Source organism: Pinus tabuliformis, chromosome 6 (genome assembly GCF_031772625.1).
Source record: "Pinus tabuliformis cultivar Carrire ecotype Pingquan chromosome 6, CPIR1, whole genome shotgun sequence".
Classification (NCBI taxonomy): Eukaryota; Viridiplantae; Streptophyta; class Pinopsida; order Pinales; family Pinaceae; genus Pinus; species Pinus tabuliformis.
In genome coordinates this window covers 1,597,916,224-1,597,935,351 of record NC_142292.1, presented here as the reverse complement: position 1 = coordinate 1,597,935,351, position 19,128 = coordinate 1,597,916,224, and the positions used below count along the sequence as shown (strand labels likewise).

Here is a 19,128-nt window from a genome sequence, read left to right as displayed (position 1 = left end):
TGGTTTATTCAATCTACTGCTATTGTATTTTACAGGATTGGTCTGTCCTGATCTATATCCCAGGTTAAATGGAATAATTTTTAATTATCTTGGAGTGTATAAGATGTTTAAAACAGAGAAACGGTTTGTAAATTCTTTAGTACTTCCTCTAAGATTGAAAAAAGCAGAGGCTGGTCAATTTCAATTTGATTTACTCTTGCTCCCAGAGTTCATTGTGAAAGTCTTGGATGAGATTTTTCTTAATTTTTTTTTTTAATTTTATTTATCAGGCAGGGATAAGTGGCTTTTATGTTAATTTCTTGTGATTGCAGAATGGTTCTGAGGTTAATAATTTTTTTCACAGTTATAGCTGGAATCCATTTATTGATAACCTATGTTCCTTCTTGTAATATTCTACATAATATTTGACTCTTTTTTTTTTCAAAGAAAAAAAATGTATATATTAATTAGGCAAAAATATATGCATCTTCTGACTGGCAACTGATTTTTCAGTTTTGCCAAAATCATGACTGGCTGTTTTCTAATCTTCCCAAAAAAAAATATTTGACATTGGTCATCCTGTTGATACAAATTACCTTTTTGTCATTTGCGTTATCCTTAGGCAGAATTGTTTGCAGGAGGCTTGAAATTTCCATTAGTTCCTGTGTAAGTTCACATACTAAGGATTTAGGGTAAGTGTTGCACCATTTTCTTGATCTACACATTACAGAAGCGTCGACCCTAAATCAAGGTGAACAACTTGCTTGGCAAGTTGAATAAATTCTGCCCTAATTGCTTGACGTTCAGGGCTACAAATCTAATTCTTTTCAGATCTGAATCTGTTTATGAGAGATAAAACACACAAATGGCATAATAATCATTTATTGCTCATCATAACATTCAAATGCATGAGATCCACGCCTTCCAAGTCACTTTCATGATGGAACAATTGACTGCATAAACAGTTTAATTTTTAGCCTGTTTCCATTGCTTTCTTGCAATCATTCTGATAAATCTAGCAACAGAGAACATCTCCAAGGACAGAGTCATGCCAAAACAAGATGAACAATTTGACTAATATAATTGGAATGATCTATGTTATTGAAGTTCGATGTCTGGAGTTTGAGATCACATTATTCTAATCTGCAAGTATTCATGATGGGTTTGGTATTTTATAGCTTGATACATCTTCTAAAGACTCACATTAACGCATGAACAAGCCTATCTCTCTGCCCTTTGGAATTTATGAACAAGGTTTGCTACTCTGCAACCAGATCACACTCTGCTCTGTCAAAACATTTCCTTTTTGAAAATTTTTGCATGACTGATATCTCAGGTATATCCAAAACTAAATCAGTGCTGATAACAGCCCAAACATCCACTCAATAATACTAGCATCACACTGGTTCTATCTTCTGTTACTAGGAGTTCAAGTACTAGCTTTTACTGCAGAATTCTTGAGATCATGCTAACGTCCTGAATGATCAAACTTTGGGGTTTATTTGCATCATTGTTATGTAAACTTTCTTGTTTTGGAACTAGTATACATCTTCTATTTTTTATTTTTATTTTTTATTATTATTATTGTGGATGCATTGTTTTTTTTTTTTTCCACTGGGAAAATCAGTGTGGATGCATTGTTTTACATACATAGTCTTGTGCTTTGGTGCTGGTGTCTTTCTGTCATATCTGAACATCATTAATGTGTTTATTTGGCACTAGTTTGACCATTGTATGTTGGAATCTAAACTTTGATTTCATTTACAGTAGTGCTCTCTTGAATTTTGGAAAATTTTGACATTGTTTCAAATTTGATTCATATTTGAAATAACACTTGAATGCTCATTAATTGGTATACATCTGGAAGCACTAAGGGAGCATTTCTATGTTGTTTAATCATTTACACAGGGTACTTCCTAACTATTATTCTACCTCGGATTCAGAGGAGCAGCCAAGATTTTATCCATAGTTTCTTTCCTTCCAACTTTAGATGGGATCTCACCTCAACATTCTGCCTTGGTGGTCAATCAACATCTTTGATGCCTGTTCGGGGTTGTGCCATATTAGGTTACAGATCATACATAATCAGACCGAGTTATGGACCAGCTCCAGACAGATCCAGAGTATGGCGCCTTCCACCCATTAGGGGTAAATCAGCTCCAGACTGATCTAGAGTATGACACCTTCCACCTATTAGACTAGGCCATACATAATCAGAGCGAGTTATGGACCAGCTCCAGACAGATACTTTGCAGATCCAAAGTATGGCACCTTCCACCCATTAGGGGTAAACCAGCTCCAGACAGATCCAGAGTATGGCACCTTCCACCCATTAGGGGTAAACCAGCTCCAGACTGATCCAGAGTATGGCACCTTCCACCCATTAGGGGTAAACTAGCTCCAGACTGATCCAGAGTATGGCACCTTCCACCTATTAGACTAGCCCTACATTCAGCAGAGCAGAGATAATATTTTCAAGAGTTTCCTTGCTTGGACATTAGATGATAGGAGAGCATTTTTCATATGTTCTTAGGATGCTTTTGTGCAGATTATAGTGGGTTGGTAAGGGATCCCCCTCCCCAAACACCCTATCAGCATAGTTAAGACTTGAGTTTAGGGTGGCTTTAATTATATCTGGTAATAGAAAATGATACGGAGGATTGTGCATAACCCACCCCCTTTTTGATTCCAATAAGCAGAGGTGGTCACTATGGTAATCCGATTTCAATTTGTAGTTAGAAAATGGGGTCACAACTTTCCATATTTTTTGTTTTGTTTTGTCTTTTTACATCAAACAATAGTATATTTATTAGAACCATAGTCAACTAAACAAACAGGAAACAATTTATTTGACAGGTGGAAGAAGTGATAGGCTTAGAGCAATTGAATTGTAGGCCATGCTTCTTGACAAATTGATGAACAAATGTCTCCTTACTTGAGATTTAGGTTGGCACCATGGCACCATCCTGTCCATCATTATACACTAATCTTGTCATTATCTTCTTCACTGTGAATGACTGGCCTATTCCCTTCAAATAGATCTGGGCATAGAGGAGCCAATCCAAGAACAGTAATCTCTAGCACAAGACAATATTAATGATCTAAATACCTAATCCTGAAGCTTGAGTTTGATTTTTCTCTACTGGTTCTGAATCTCTGATTGAGAATCTCCCACTCGTCATTATCAAACCTTCTCCTTCATCATTGGCATCAGCTGCACTGCTGAGGTACGTTGGTTGGTTGTCATTGGACTTGAGAGCTTGAAGTTTCAAATGATTATAGTAACAGACAGCCAGAAAAGCCAGTCCACACCCACTCAAGTTTATGACTATAACCTTTTCATTTATTATAGACATAGATTATGTTATGAGCAGCCAGTCCTTGACAAGACCAGCAACATTCATAGTCAAGGCTGAAGTCTTTCCTATCAGAAGAAACACTGCAAGATTAAGAGCCAAGGCACAAGCAGAATGTCATGTAATCCAAATCAAAGGAAGAGACCCTGATTATCAGAAATGGGTATTCTACTAAGGCCCAGGGGGTGCTGAGAAAAACAAGGCAACAAGGAGCAACAAAGATGTGATGGGATTCAACTTAATCCCTTTTGAAGTTCGTGGAATTTGTATGAGAACCAATTGGGTAGTCTCACATGCAACTGCACTTAACTGGAGAATCACCTCCCATGCATTCATCTTGGCCTCCCCATAAGCTGACATAGTAACTCCAATGGATATGGCCAACATATTGGCCTCGGGCTCACCTTTATAAGCTTCTTTCTTCAGGGAAACCATAATCAAATACACAGCAATGGGAATTAGAGCTTTCAACATTTGAAATGATGATACTGAGAGGAAAACATAGGCAGAATTTGAAAACCAGAGACCCAAAGAATACACTTATCAATACTATGGGTTCAACGAGCTTGAAGACTCTTACAATAACAACAGCCAGTGTTGAGTAGAAGCCCATGTGAATCATGGTGGGACTGATCACACTAAAGTTGTCAAGCAATGGCAACTCCAATGGATATGGCTAACATATTGGCCATGGCCTCACCTTTATAAGATTCTTTCTTCAGGGGAACTGCAATCGAATGCATATCAAATGGGCACAAGAGCTTTCAACATTTGAAATATCGATACTTTGAGAGACATGCACCAAAGGCTGCATCATTTAGGATTTGTACTCAGTTTAGGTGTCATATTCAAGGGGAAGTTGTTATGCTTTCCACCACTTCATAGATTGTTAGAGTGATGAAACAAAAGAGGCTCCCTCTTGAGACTAGATTATGTCATTCATATCAGCTGTGTTGTTGATGTCCTAGCTCAGCCAGGTCTTGCCAAAACTCTGTTGAGGTTCAAAATTTATTATAAACTGAAATGTCTTCACAAGAATTGACCTCATAAAATGCCATAATCACAAGATATTCCATACATGGCTGTGATTATGGCTCGCAAGACCCTTAGACTTTGAGCAATGAGGCTCGCAACATCACTTATGATTATGCACTCTACAATTCTGTGACCAGCTGAATGTCCAGCAATTGAACCGCGATTTAAATCCTATTTTGTCAGCAATAAGTACTATACTTTTTCTTTATTTAGTGTAGAGAACCAAGCACTTATTCTGCTCATCTATAGAAGGGACAATGGTTGTTTGCCTATGAGGTATAAGGAAATCCTATTAGATGTTTTGTATTTTCGTATGGAATTGAATCATACTCCTGCACACTGTAACATTCATATATATCAACCTGTAGAGGCTTTAATAACACCTGGTATTCTGGTTAGTGATTTTATTGGACCTCATGTGCATATCCTACATGCAGAGGATGGACTATTCATATGTTACAAGGTATTATTCTTATTATTTAGGGTGCACATCTTCAGGTGCTCAAGAACGATTACTAGAACAGTCAGTTAATTCTGCAATTTAAAGGATGAAAAAGGAGGTCATAGGAGTCTAGTTTTGGTTCTCATCCACAATGTCACACTAGTCTGCCTGGGCATGGTTCTCATGGTTTAATAGTGACTTGAGGAGTCATAATACCACAGATCACTAAACACGAACAGCTAAGGTAGCCCAAGGACAATAGCCATCTTTACACATTAATTAACAGGTCTTACATTAATTATCCTAGGGGGTTTTAATACTTCCAAATGCTTAAAAAACAGTTAGCAGAGCATTCACATTACACATTCCAGCAATCTTTTCTATAAACCAACCAAATGCAGTCAGGAGAGCTCTCCTTTTACACTATACAACCTTATTGTTAGTATGATCAACCTTATTTTAATATATAGTGTGACAAACCGTATGTGACAGGCAGGTGGAAAACTTTTCTCGCAATTGACTAAGCGACGTCCTGCGAGCCAGACTTGAGACGGAAACCCTCGTCAGAAGTTTATGCTTGGATCTTTTCCAAACAAATGAAGAGTCAATGAGGTTTTTTGTAATCACTTCTGGTATCGTATTGGGTTATTGTTAGAAGCGATAATTGGATTCGGATTCTCATCGAGTGAGTTGTTCTGCTTTCTCAATTTGAGAGGGTTTGTTTGGAGGGAAAAACGAAAGAGGACATACAAGAATAGTGACGGGAAAGATGCAGAGGAAGAGGATTGAGAACATCGCCAGCAGGCAGGCTACATTTTCCAAACGTAGGTGGATTGCTGAAGAAAGCTTACGAGCTCTCGGTGCTCTGCACTGTAGAAGTTGAACTTGTGATTTTCTCCCCAGCAGGAAAGCACTATGAACTGTTTTTTAGTGCAAATCCTACTATTTTGATTCTAATAATCATGGCTATGCAAACTTCATGAGATTCTTACTAATAACCCCAGTGGTGCAAGCCCTAGTAAGCTCGATGTTGAAAAACTTAGTGTAAAACCTCCAAATCGCTGGTTTTGTTGTAGTGCTTATTGGAGAGTATATAAAAAATTTCACACCTTTTTATGAGATATGGGAGGAAAACATGTTAAAGATTTTTAATAAATATAAAATTTCCAAAATGATGCTAGTTACGTGTGATTCTTTTTTCATTGTTTGTGATTATGAAAAATGAAACTCAATGTTTTTTCATTAGTGCACACATATTTCATTATATAATTGCATATAGAAAAATCATTCCAGAGCCGCTAACAATAAAAATGAAGAATTTATGGTCCAACGTTATATTTAAGGGAGATGTTTAAGGATGACGTTTGAATTTTGTTTTTCATTTTAAGACATTTGGAGCAAATATTAGGAAGGACTTTGAGAAAGGATTGTCCTTGATTTTCAAAAATGGAGTTGTTCCTTTCCAGCCATATGCCCCAAGTGACCATCAAAGGGAGAGCTCATATGTTTTTTGGATGTTTTCTTTATAGCCATTTTTTTACACATATCCATAGAGTCCCCATGCCATTGATGTGAATTACTTGTTCGGTTTTTTTTAACCAAAATTTTTAACCAAACAAGAAAAATTAAAAAAATGCCTCAAGATCAAAGACTGAAACAAAGACCTATTGACATACCTTTTAAAGTATGGAAAGAACTTGTAAAATCATATGAGAAGTTGGATGCACAAAGAAAAGCCGGCAATGAGAGCATTCAGGTATTGAATTTTTCATTAAACATTATTTAGATTGTATTAATACTTATAAGTATCTTAGACATGTATTTGTGTGAAAATAAATTGAATTGGTTTATGTTTAAGGACAAGGCATCCAAGGCGAGGTTAACCAAGACAAAAGTCACTCATCGTAGTGGCCAGAAAGGTTTAAAAGCACTGATAACAACCTTTGTAAGTATATTAAACATGTGATATTTTTTTAATAAATTTTGTACTAGAAGAAAGTCATTGTTATCTAATTTCTCCCTATTTACTGATTGATAGGAACTAAAATATGGAAGACCTCCAAATCATTTGGAAAAGGAGGTGCTGCAGCAAAAGAGATGGGTTGAATTTGTTGTTTGGATGGACTCTATGGTATGTAATTTTAGTTGGATTTCCAATATACTTTTAAACCATATTTTCATTTTATTTTTTAGTACTATTAGATATTATATCTTACCTCATTTTATGGTTAACATTGTATAACAAAAACATGCGTTGTGTTATGTAATTAATACTAACATGTAATATTGATTTTTTTTGTCAGAATGCTATAGGTAATGATTGCCAAGACGATGATCCAAATTATGTTCAACATATATCAGGAGATGACGAGGATGAGGATGAGGATGATGGTAGTGAAGGAGGAGATGATGATGATAGTTGCGGTGTTGGTGATGATGTGGATTAGAGTAATGAGGATGGTCAAGATGATCATGAGGATGATCTTGGTGGTGGTAGCTAGGCATGCACATGCATTGTTTTTTATGAAGAAATTATTGTGTAGAATGACATTGTTATGTTTAGATGGGTGTTGTGAATTTACCCTATATCAATGAGACATTTTGATTTTGTAATCATACGATGAGTTTGATTTATGTATGTTGTTAATTTATCGTAGAATAACGATATTCATGAAATATTTTGATTTGTTAATCATATTTGAATTTTACTTGTTTTGATTAAAAATAATACTGATTTTATTAGTATTATGTTGCTATTTTATACATGTTTTGAAAATTGTTAATGACACATTGTTATTTTTTTGGATGGATGTTGTCAATTTCTCTTAAATTTCTTTACAAACGATTTTGAATTGTGATATCTGCTTTAATGATATTTAGAAACTATCATATATTTCACTATGAATCTATAAAGGGGGTCATATATGTAAAGAAAAATATACTCTATATAAGAAGTCAAATGCGGATGTAACCATGGATGCAAAATTGGATGTTAAACTAGGAATTAATACAAAATGCAAACAATTGACATACAAAGTGTTTTAAATTAGAAGTGAAAAATTGTGCAATAGTTGACACAAAGAAGGGAACAAAACATGGCATACAAAAGGATATCAAATTGGGCAAAAACAAGGACACATAAATGGGCACCAAATTAGATGCAAAAAAAGACAACAACTAGATGTAAAATAAGATGCAAAGTTGAGCGTTAAAAAGAAGCAAAAAACATTACAAATTAATATGCCAAATGATGATGCAAATAATGGTGTAAATTTGGGATGCAAACTTGGGTGCAAAAAAAGGAAAAAAAAAAAGATGTAATAAAAGACACAAAACAAGATGCAAAATGGGGCTGAAAAAAGGTGAAACCAAGGATGCCATATTGGATGTAAAAAATGATTCCTAATCACATGCAAATTTAGGCTCGAACTCAGACACAAAATTATATGCAAATGTGGACACAAAATGAGGCAAAAAAGATGCAAATTTGGATGGTGAAAACGATGTAAAACTAGACACCAAAAAAATGCAAAATTGGATGAAAAAGTCGGTGTAAATAATGGTGCAACATTGGACACAAGTAGACACAAAAAAATGGTGCAAAAAGGGGCATAAAATAGCTTAAAATTGGATGCAAAACTTGGTGTAAAAACAAATACAAAAGTAGACGTAAAAAATGGCTCTAAATTGAATGTACCATTAGACACAAAAAAAGATGCAAAGGTGGACACAACACATGACTCAACATAAGATGCAAATATAAATGCAAATTTGGATGCTCAAAATGATGTAACATTAGATGCAAGAGATGGTGTTAAAAATGATGCAAAATTGGATGAAACAAATGACGCAAAATATGGTGCAAAATGAGATGGGAAAAATGGAGACAAATCAAACGTAAATGTGGATGTAAAAAATGGTCCAAAAAAAGATGCAAAAATGGGCACAAAAATGGATGCAAAATTTGGTGCTAAATCAAATTCAACACATGGTGCAAAGATAGGCACCAAAGCTAGTGCAAAAATAGAAGCAAAAACTAGTGTAAGACTAGATACAAAACCTGGCGTAAGACTAGATGCAAAAACTTACACAAAATGGATGCATAAAAAGATGTTAAATTGGATTCAAAATACAGTGTAAATTTGATGCAAATGATGGTGCAAAAATGGAAGCAAAGAATGACACAAAATAGGAAGCAAAAGAGAATGAAAAATAGATGCAAAAAATGACACAAAACTAGAAGCAAAACCTGTCATAAAATAAGATGCAAATCTTGGTTCAAAATTTGACACAAAAAATGATGCATAGTTTGGTGTAAAAAATGATGCAAAATCTAGTGTGAAAAAGGATGCAAAATTAGGTGCAAAAAAGGACGCTTTAAAAATTGTACAATAGAGCCAGATTTAGCGCCAGGTTGCTCATCACAATTACAAAAAAAATGCACTAAAATCTGGCGCTAAATCTGGCGCAAATTGCTGGTTTTGTTGTAGTGGATAATGATTTTCAACGTTGCCTTTCCATTTTTGGATAACCATGGTGTGATGGGTTCTATTTTATTTGGTTGAGCTATATTGTCGGATGATTTCAAAACTGACTGAGGTGGTATTTGAAGAAGGACACAAGGCCTAGGAATCCATAGACCGGAGAAGATGGGATTGTGATAAAGTCAGATTTTGTGTACTTCAGTGGGCCTAGGAATCCTCAACTGGTGAATGGTGAGATATACAGTAAAGCCTAAAGGTGTGTTCCCTTGATTAGGCCTAGGAATCCTCGATTGATGAATGGCATGATATACGGTAAAGCCTAGATACTACAAGGTAGGAAAATTCCTCACGGTGTAGCTATAGAGATCTAGAGAAATCCATGCTTGTTTGGGGCCTAGTGATTCGGCGGGGATTGTGGAAAATCCTAAGGAAACCCGGATTGTTTTTTTTGTGAGTCCCACATTCATGCTTGAAATATAACATGAGGGTGATTGGCTGAAGGAGAGATTTGGCTTAGCCCAATCTATGGTTGGGTGGTTCGTGGAAGTCCCATACCTAGTTCATTTATGCATACATTAATAATAGTTATTTCTCCTTGATATTTCATGTGAAAATGTACTGGTTCATATGTGTTTTTTATGGTTGTTGTGTCCTTGTAATTTTTGTTGGTTATATGTTGGTTATGAGTATGTTCTATTACAGACTTTATGTATTGCTCTCATCATGTTTTGATTAGAAAAGGAATGTACAATGAATATGTGACGTAATATATGATAATGTAGCTATTGTGATAAGGCAATAATGCTTCCTTCTGAATCTCAGATAAGTATGAGACCCCTATGCTCAGAGTTGTTATTATGACCTGTAGATTAGATATTTGTGACATGTTTGGCAAAATTCCTATCATGGCTAGTAGGCTTTAGATCAATTACTTGTACTAGTGACTGTATTAGCAGCCTTATTCCATTATTATTTATCACTTCTGACAGTTTCATGAAGTTTTAGGCAGTGGCCTTATACCTAGCCATGAAAAAGTGGCTCAGAATTCAGGGTCATTGGCACATGAATATCTGAAAAAGTCACAGTCTCTAGCATGCCTTGTTGTGGGAGAAACTGGAAGGCCTCAATCACATGCATGGATTTTCATGGGAGTGGCTAAGGGTCCAGATCATTAAAATGTCAAGTTGTCTCAAGGTTTGGTCACTTGGAAGGGTTGGTTGGGTTATGAAGGTTGTGTAGCATGCGTGGAAGGCCATAATGGTTTTATTTTGTCAGTTCCACTTCCTTAAATGTACATGGTAAGTTGAATCACATCATAGTAGCCTCTCTTGACATGTTTACCCTAATGCATTGGCTAGATTTGGTAAATGTGGGAGGAGGGTGTTACAAAGTCGTATCAGAGCATGGTTCATCCCTTGGACTAGATGGGAATGTGTTGGTCATGCATACATGTTTGTGGCATATGTGTTCTTATGCTTGTGGTATATGTACTTATTATGAATACATGGTTACAGTTGTGTTTCCATGTGAAAGTTAATGGTTTTGTTGTTGGATGTATTTGTCATGAGTGTATGTTTGTTATGCATTGGCTATGCATGTCAATGTTTATATGTTGTTATGCATACATTTACATGGTGAGAGTTGTCATGCATGATGTCATGGTATGTGGCCAGTATGGTCATGAATTGATAACTAAATAATGGTTGAAATGATGTTTATATGATAATATGGTTATGTTTATACATGTATTGTGCTAATTTGGTTGATCTTGCAGACGAGACATCCCCCCTTGAACTATAATGATGTATGTTGATTATGTTATGTTTTGGTTTAAGCTAACATGGTATACTTCTAGGAAGAAGATCAAATATGACTAGCAATATGGTATCCTACAGTTCACGAGACACTCCCTATGGATTAGATGAGAAGAATAGTGGTGGGAACTCTTCTGAATTAGCAGACACGTTCAAAAGCTTGAAGGTAGAAATGAGAAGTTGTAAGGTAGATAATGACAAAATCATGCAGGTACAAGAGAAACAAAGTAGAAGTGAATGTAGTAATCCTTCAGAGTTTGTCATAATTGCAAAGATATGGAACACTTCAGGTCATCCATGGGTAGGAGGACATGACTAATGGGGCATATGGTAGTAGATCTCATAGTGGGCATAGGTCGAATATGGATGACATGGTCCAAGATGGAAGGCTCTTGGAAACTCTAGATAGGAAAGGTGATAGACAAGTGTTCTATTATAATTTTGGTTCTAACAAGCACTATGATCATCATCATTATCATTCATATAGGACGAGTGGAAAGGGATATTTTTTCCATATGAGTTTAAGAAAGCGAAGCCACATACCTTTAATGGGGATTTGAAGAAGTTGGAGGATGCAAAGGCATGGTTACTTGTGATGAATAAATTATTTTAGTTGCATGAATACACAGATAATATGAATTCCAAAATAGTTATTTTCAGCCTCAAAGGGAAAGCATACATCTACCGGGAAGGTGTGAAATAGGTCATAGACATCAAGAAATAGGACTTGGGTTGGCATGAATTCAAGAGACTTTTCAGGAAGAGGTACTTGTCGTAGAGGTACTATGATAGCAAACCCAAGGAGTTTTATAAGCTAAAGATGAGATTGATGATAGATGAGGAGTACACGACTAAGTTCCTAGAGTTATTAAGGTATGTGTCACATCTCAAGGATGAGAAGGCCAAAGTTCAAAGATTTGTCAGTGGATTTCCATTAGCATTTAGAGATCAGATTGAGTATGATGAGCCTTGGTTGCTTGAAGAAGTCATTGGGAAATTGAAACAGTTTTATGAGCAAATCAAAGCACAAGACAAAATCTCAGTAAATTTGGAAAGAGAAATGCAAAGCTAAAGGTAAATGGCAACCGAAAATAATAGGGCCTCATGATGAAGGTGAAAAAGAAAATGTTGCACCTTATAGGAAGTTTAATGGGTCACAACATGGAGGGAAACATAATAAAGTTGATGGTATACGATGGTTGCAGTGTTGGACATGTGGTAAGGATCATATTAAGATGGATTTCCTGAAAAATCAAGGTGGTAGGCATCATATTTGTAGTGCACAGGAAAAACATAAGTTGAGGATGTTGGGCAGAGAATTCCACGAATCTATGCAACGCTGCATAACAGGTAAGAAGATCATCAGGCATCTATGATCGAGATGGATAGTAAGATTTGTGACCAAGTTGTTTCTATTCTGATTGAGCCTATATCTAATCATAGTTATTTTAGTCCCGACCTGGTGGATAATTGTGGTTTGAATAAGGAAGTGCATGTAGAATCTTTTTTAGTGCTGTTGGATAAAGGTACAAAGAAGAGAGTGCATCACTGGGTAAGTGCTTGTGCATTCGAGTTGGATGGTATGCCTACCCCAACACATGTAAATGTATTATAGTTGGGATCGTATAGTATGATTTTGGGTACAGACTAGTTGTATCTTCATAGGACCAAAGTGGATTGTTATGACAAGGCCATTGAGTGCTTGGATAAAAATTGAGAACAAGGAATCTTGTAGGGTAAGAAGAAGGCGAGATTAGTTAGTATGGTGAAAATTATGCAAGTAAAGTGTAGTCACCAAAAAGGTTGTGTGTTATTTGTAGTTCAAATTTCGAGTGATAAAGGTAAAGATGTTGAAGTATTAAGCAGGTACTCGATCTTATAGCAGTTTCAGGATGTGTTTCTGATAGAGATTTTAGAGTTTCTGCCTCACAGGGAAGTGGAATTTTCCACTGAGTTGGTACTAGGGGAAACACCAACATCGAAGGCACCGTACAGGATGAGCATCCAAATTTAGTAGAGCTAAAGTTTCAGCTGAAGGAAATTCTTGACAAAAGATACACTAGGCCATTTGTATCACCTTGGGGTGAACTAGTGTTGTTTGTAAATAAGAAGGATGGTACTCTTAGGCTATCCATTGATTACAGGAAGTTGAACAAGGTAACCATCAAGAACAGGTATCCGTTGTTGAAGATTGGTGAATTGTTTGATCAGTTGAAGGGAGATATAATTTTCTCAAAGATTGTTCTAAGATCGGGATACCATTGGGTATGCATTAAATAAGAGGACATCTGCAAGACTTCTTTTAGGACAAGGTATGGGAATTATGATTTTGTTGTAATTCCGTTTGGTTTGATTAATGCTCCAACTACTTTTATGTGCTCAATGAATAGTGTATTGCATCCTTATTTGGACAAGCTTGTTATTGCATTCATTGATGGCATCTTGATATATTCTAAAAATGAGGAAGAACATGCCAAATACTTAGTGGTATTGTTGAGATTGCTATGAGAGAATTAGTTGTGTGAAAATCTTAGCAAATGAAATTTCTTTCAGACAAAGGTACATTACTTGGGGCATGTTGCCTCCAAGGAAGGCATAATAGTGGATCTGGAAATGATAAGAGTTCTCATGGAATGGGAAACTCCTAGGAATGTGGATGAGGTAAGGTCATTTATGGGGTTAGTAGGTTATTACAGGAGGTTCATTAGGAACTTATCTCAGATTGGATATCCTATTACATCGCTTTAGTGGCAAGGTAAGAAATTTGAATGGACAGAGGAATGAGCAACAAGTTTTGAGCAGTTGAAGTAGTTGTTGACTTAAAAAATGCTTCAGTGCTAAAGATTGAAGATCCAGAAAAAGAGTTTGTTTTGTGTAAAAATGCTTGCAATAGAGGACTTGGTGGAGTCTTAATGCAGGAAGGAAAAGTAGTGTGCTATGATTAACGAAATCTAAATGAGCAAGAGCATAATTATCCTACACATGATCTTGAGTTGGCAACGATCATCCATGCATTGAGGATTTGGAGGCACTATCTTCTTGGCAGGAGGTTTGTATTGATGAGTGATCATAGTGGATTGAGATACTTGTTTTACCAATTGAATTTGAATGGCAAACAAGCTAGATAGTTGGCCACTATTAGTGAGTTTGACTTTAAGATCAGGTACATGATGGGTAAGGAGAACAAGGTTGCAGATTCTCTTAGTAGGAGAGTATAGGTGAATCACATAGAAATTATGAGCTCATATGGGATAGACTTACATGATCGGATCGGATCCAGATGGATCCTAAAAGGCTCAAAGTTTTACTATATCGAAATTCATTATTAATAGCACCATTGCATAGTGCTCTTCACCACGATTCCAATGGTGCAAATGACACATCAAACAGAAATCGTATCAAAACGTTATCGCGTTCTGATCATTTTGAGAAGTAGGAAAAAAAATTTGCAGGTATGCCCAATCAACAGTCCGTATTGTTGACATCGAATTCTGACTGGACCTGCTGATTTGGCACATGACTAGGTTTCAAAAATACTAATGGCAACTCGCCACTTGTCAAGTTTTTATTGGTGCTGAAGTGGAAAATTTTGATTGGGTTGCATTTGATTGGTTGTTGAGTGCCCAACTATAAGCTACCATGTGTCCCAACCACAGGCCACCATGTGGCAACATGGGGCCCACCAAAAAAAATTTAGGAGTCCAAACTGCACTCCACGGGATTCAATCATGGTACCTCACACCAACGAAATCCACCCTTACCAATAGACCACGAGTAGTCCTTGTGTATAGGACCCATCCAAATCATATTTAACCTTTAATGTTGGGCAGAGGTTTGGTAAGGGGCTGAGGGATAGCTATGACCTCAACCACTGAGCCCAAAAGGACCAGGGGTGGAATTAGGGGCTAGGGCTTAGCCCTGGACACCCCGACCTTAAAACAAATGCCATGCAACCTTAAGCCTAGGACCAAGGGCTGATTCGAAGGGAGATAAATTGTGGGGAACATCCCTAGGTCACGTGGAGTGACCATGTGACCAGGAGGGTGTGCATAGGAGTTAATGTTGAATTTAATCCCACAAATTGCACCAAAATTGTGCCAATTTTTCGCTCCATTAATGAAAACTAGGGTGAAATTGTAGGACAATTGGTCAGACTTAGCGAATTTGTGGGTTGACTAGTAAGAAAACTTGGGAAGCTCATATATTTTGGAGTTCATATCCAAATTGAGCTTAGAAATAGGTTTCTTATGGGTTTTTGGATGTTTGTAACCCATTGGTAACATCTGTTTTCTGATTAGAGTACATCTATAGAGTATTTTTTCAGGTTTAAGACTAAAGGAGTATGGATCAATCAGAGTTTGGAAGCAGTTCTGGAGGCTATTTGGACATCAAGAAGACCTTGTAGGGGTATTCTAAATTTCAAAAGACTACTACAATAGTTGTAACCAGAAAGGTTCAGCTCATGTTTAACTCCTTTTATTATGAAGTTTTATGTATTTACTTCAATGTGGAATTGAGGTGTTCACATGCTTGTTTTAGCTCATTTCAGTTAGAGTTTTGTCATCTTTGTAGGAGATGCTTTGATTTGCTGCTATTGTGAGAATTCTTTGTAGGAGAACATTACCTTATAGGTGTAATAGCCACATATGTATTTGTAGCAAGTTTTTATGTATTCCATTGATACTGAATATATGAGCAATCTACTCATGTTGATAGGCCCAGAGATGTAGCCTAGGAGGGGTGAACTCCATTAAAAAATCCTTTGTTTTTCTCTTCTTAGTGCCTGCATGGTTTATGTGTATTTATATTCATTATGTTAAGTTACATATGAAGCTTAATCCATGATCTGAAGAGACATTTGAGAAAACTATTGTTTAAAGACCCATTTTTCATGCTTGCAAAGTGTTGACATGATCCTTAGTTTTATTTGATTTGATTTTGGAAAGAGAGGCAAAATTCACATTTTCCAAATTCAGATCAATTTGGTATCAAAGCATGATAGTATCCAAGATTTGGAGGAAATTATTGCATTTCTCCAACAATAGAACATGGAGCTCATTAGACTACTTGAAGTTGTCGAGGAAGAGAAGCAAAATATGTGCCTCATGTTGCAGAATGTTGTGGAGGAACAAACTGATGAATGTTCTACTACCAAAGCAGCAAAGAGTCCCTCAAATACCAAGCAAGCTTGTGGACATGGTAAGAATGCAACATGTCTCTTGTTAATAGGATACAGGTATATGTGATTATTTTTAAATGGAGGATGCCTCCTATGTACTAGTGACACATGGAGGTTTCCTTAAAGCATCCTCCATCGCTTCATCTAGGGTAGAGAAGAGGGAGGAATTATTGGATGAGTACCCATAAGAGGCAAGTGTAGAAAACCCCGTAGAGAAGGAAGATGGCCAAGTATACACCTTTTGTTTGCACAATGATGAGGATGAGGTTCTATCAGTGCCAAAGTCGAAGGAGCTAAAAGAAGAAATGCCAAGAGTCTAAGAAGACACCTTAAGAATTAGGAAAGAGTTTAAGAGCATCTTTATCCCTCAGTCGAAAGATAAGGAAAATGGCAAGAATTTACATGCAGTTTCTTTACATGAAAACGTTGATTTAAGCTCTTTTGTAGCCTTTGAGAAGCATAACAAAGGCATAGGAATAAATCTCTTGCCCAAGATGAGTTACAAGGGAGAAGGCCTTGCAGTGAACAATCAAGGAATTATCCATCCAATTAAGGCAAAGGAGAGACCTCGATATGAAGGTTTGGGATATGTTGAAAAGAGAATGGTTTTCTAGAGATAGCTCTTGGGTATCATGTTCTTTTTATCATAAGAGAGGACATGACAAGACAAATTGTTGGGAGTTACAATCAAAATTGGTACTAGCTTGGTTTGTAAAGCAAAAAAATATTATGGAATATGGTTCCATTCACTTTATGTCATTCACCTATCCATAGTGTGAACAAGTGTCAACAAAGGAAAGAGTTGCTTGAATGTGGGAATGAAACAGGGAAGAAAGACTCTCTTCTAAGTTCGAAGATAATGTCATTGAGAAGCAAGCACAAAAATTTCTACACCCATTGTAATATCAATGGGAATTGGGTCAAGAAGTGCTAGAAATTGCATCCGAAACTTCATCTTAAGAAGGGAAAGAAAGACATGCAAGCACCTGAAGAGGAAGCGACAAAGGAAAAATTGGCGCAAGTTGTGACCATCCATGAAGCGACTCAAGAAGAAGAACAAGTTCAAGTAGAGGGTTCATTCACCTAGTTGGGTAAGAAATGGGCGGACTACTTGTCCAGTTGAATGTTGTAAATATCTTTGTAAAGCACATGTTTTTTCCCCACAGTTGGGCATTTTGTAAAGTGATGCATGTATAAATCACTATTTTGCGACATAATGTTTCTTTTTACTATAGATAACTCAAATAAAGTTTGGGGAACTTCTGTAATGAATCTTAATTCTATCTATACGACTTTTTGAGACTGTTATCACTCAGGTTTTCCCCAAACTTGTAAGAAAGGGAAGGATGCCGAGGTAACCACAGACCAATCTTTGAGATACAAAATATAGCCAATCTATATCTAGAGAGGGCTATCTCTTTATGATTTAGCTTTGTTTTTTAAAGGTATTAGGCTAGTTATGAAGTTCAAGGGTTCTGTTTGAGTTTGGGTGGTGAGATTCAATAGAACAGAGAGGTAAGATAGAATAGTTCAGTCCATTGGGCATGATGGAGTCAAAGAAGATGGCTTTCTGGATTTGGTTTCTTAACAGAGGATGGCTTCACATATCAAGGTAGTCAAACAGGGAACAAATAGAGACTGGAAACACATTGAATGGACTCAAATGGGTGAAGGGCAGTTAAGAATCCTTAAACATATTGAAGGAGAGAAAATGGATGATTACTGATAAGGAGCTGTTAAGAATTCTTTAGCAAATAATCAACATGAAGGAATCAGGAAACAAGAGCAATTAAGATTTCGCTATCTATACTAATTATGAAAAAAACACAGAGAACAACAAAGACTGAAAACAGAGTGCAATCAAGCATATTCTGAAATTAACCATTTTCTTTATCATTCAGTTTATGAAACACAGATGATATAATAAACAAGAAAACTGTAAAACACAAGATACAAGGGACTTATTGGTCTAGAGGTTGATTCAAGAAATCTGTGACAAGTCCTCTGCTTCAATTCTTCATCTAGTAGTCCAGACAACAGATGTTTCCAACAGCTCCTTAATCCAAAAATTTAGTATTACAACAAAGTCTAAGAATCCACACACACACCACTCGAATGGACGGGGTATTTATAAACAAACTTGTACAACAGAATATCTCATAACAGCTATGAGATAATACCTAGGATGACTAATAATAATTTACAAGTAAAATAGAAACAACTAACTGATGTTTTGCTGGAGGTAGGCCTTCAGGGTTTGGCTTGCAACCGTCTTCTGTAGTATCTCTACGCCGACTGCCTATCTTAACTGATGCATTAATTCTAATGTGATACACTTTAATTCTGATCTGCTACTCTTCAATTTTTCTCTAACACTCTTTATTGATGATCTGATACACTTTAATGCTGAACTGATACTCTTTAACCGTGTTTTGACTTCAGCTTACCACTGTCTAGCAAAATAGAACTGCTAACATGTCTCCTCATCTCCTTCCTCTGGTAATTCATGTCTCGGAAGGTCCACTGGTTAGGGTAGCAAAATATCCCCCTTCATATTTATTTCTTTCTTCTGTGAGCTCGGAGGTCCCTCTGTTTGGTTTAAACTGCGTATAAAGAGGAAGAAACTGTAAATGGCAGGTTGGTTGAAGCCATCAACTCATTGATGGAGTCTTTTCTAGTTAGGTAGTGGTCAAGAATGAACTGCGAACTCAGTAGATATCATGCCCGGAGCACTGTTTGCAGATAAATACAACGAAATGATTTATCCTTTTACCCTTTTAATTGACAAAATGATTTTTTGGCAGGATTTTTGATTTGAAGGATTGATGACGTCAGCGAG

The 19,128-nt window shown here is 36.5% G+C and overlaps 1 protein-coding gene across 1 annotated transcript; it reads left to right on the top strand.

Annotated features, from left to right (window-relative positions):
* The first annotated feature begins 6,130 nt into the window (after positions 1–6,130).
* On the top strand, positions 6,131–7,344 carry LOC149264953 (uncharacterized). The gene is made up of 4 exons (XM_089390993.1): positions 6,131–6,568; positions 6,671–6,757; positions 6,851–6,943; positions 7,116–7,344. The coding sequence occupies exons 1-4, from the start codon at positions 6,446–6,448 to the stop codon at positions 7,257–7,259; spliced, it is 447 nt and encodes a 148-aa protein (XP_089247119.1). The 5' UTR covers positions 6,131–6,445; the 3' UTR covers positions 7,260–7,344.
* Positions 7,345–19,128: the final 11,784 nt, after the last annotated feature.

Excerpts from the sequence above, each read along its gene's own strand:
- LOC149264953 (XM_089390993.1), top strand. The coding sequence starts at position 6,446 with ATGCCTCAAGATCAAAGACTGAAACAAAGACCTATTGACATACCTTTT. Across the intron at positions 6,758-6,850 it reads AAGCACTGATAACAACCTTT|GAACTAAAATATGGAAGACC; the intron begins GTAAGTATATTA and ends ACTGATTGATAG. Across the intron at positions 6,944-7,115 it reads TTGTTTGGATGGACTCTATG|AATGCTATAGGTAATGATTG; the intron begins GTATGTAATTTT and ends TTTTTTTGTCAG.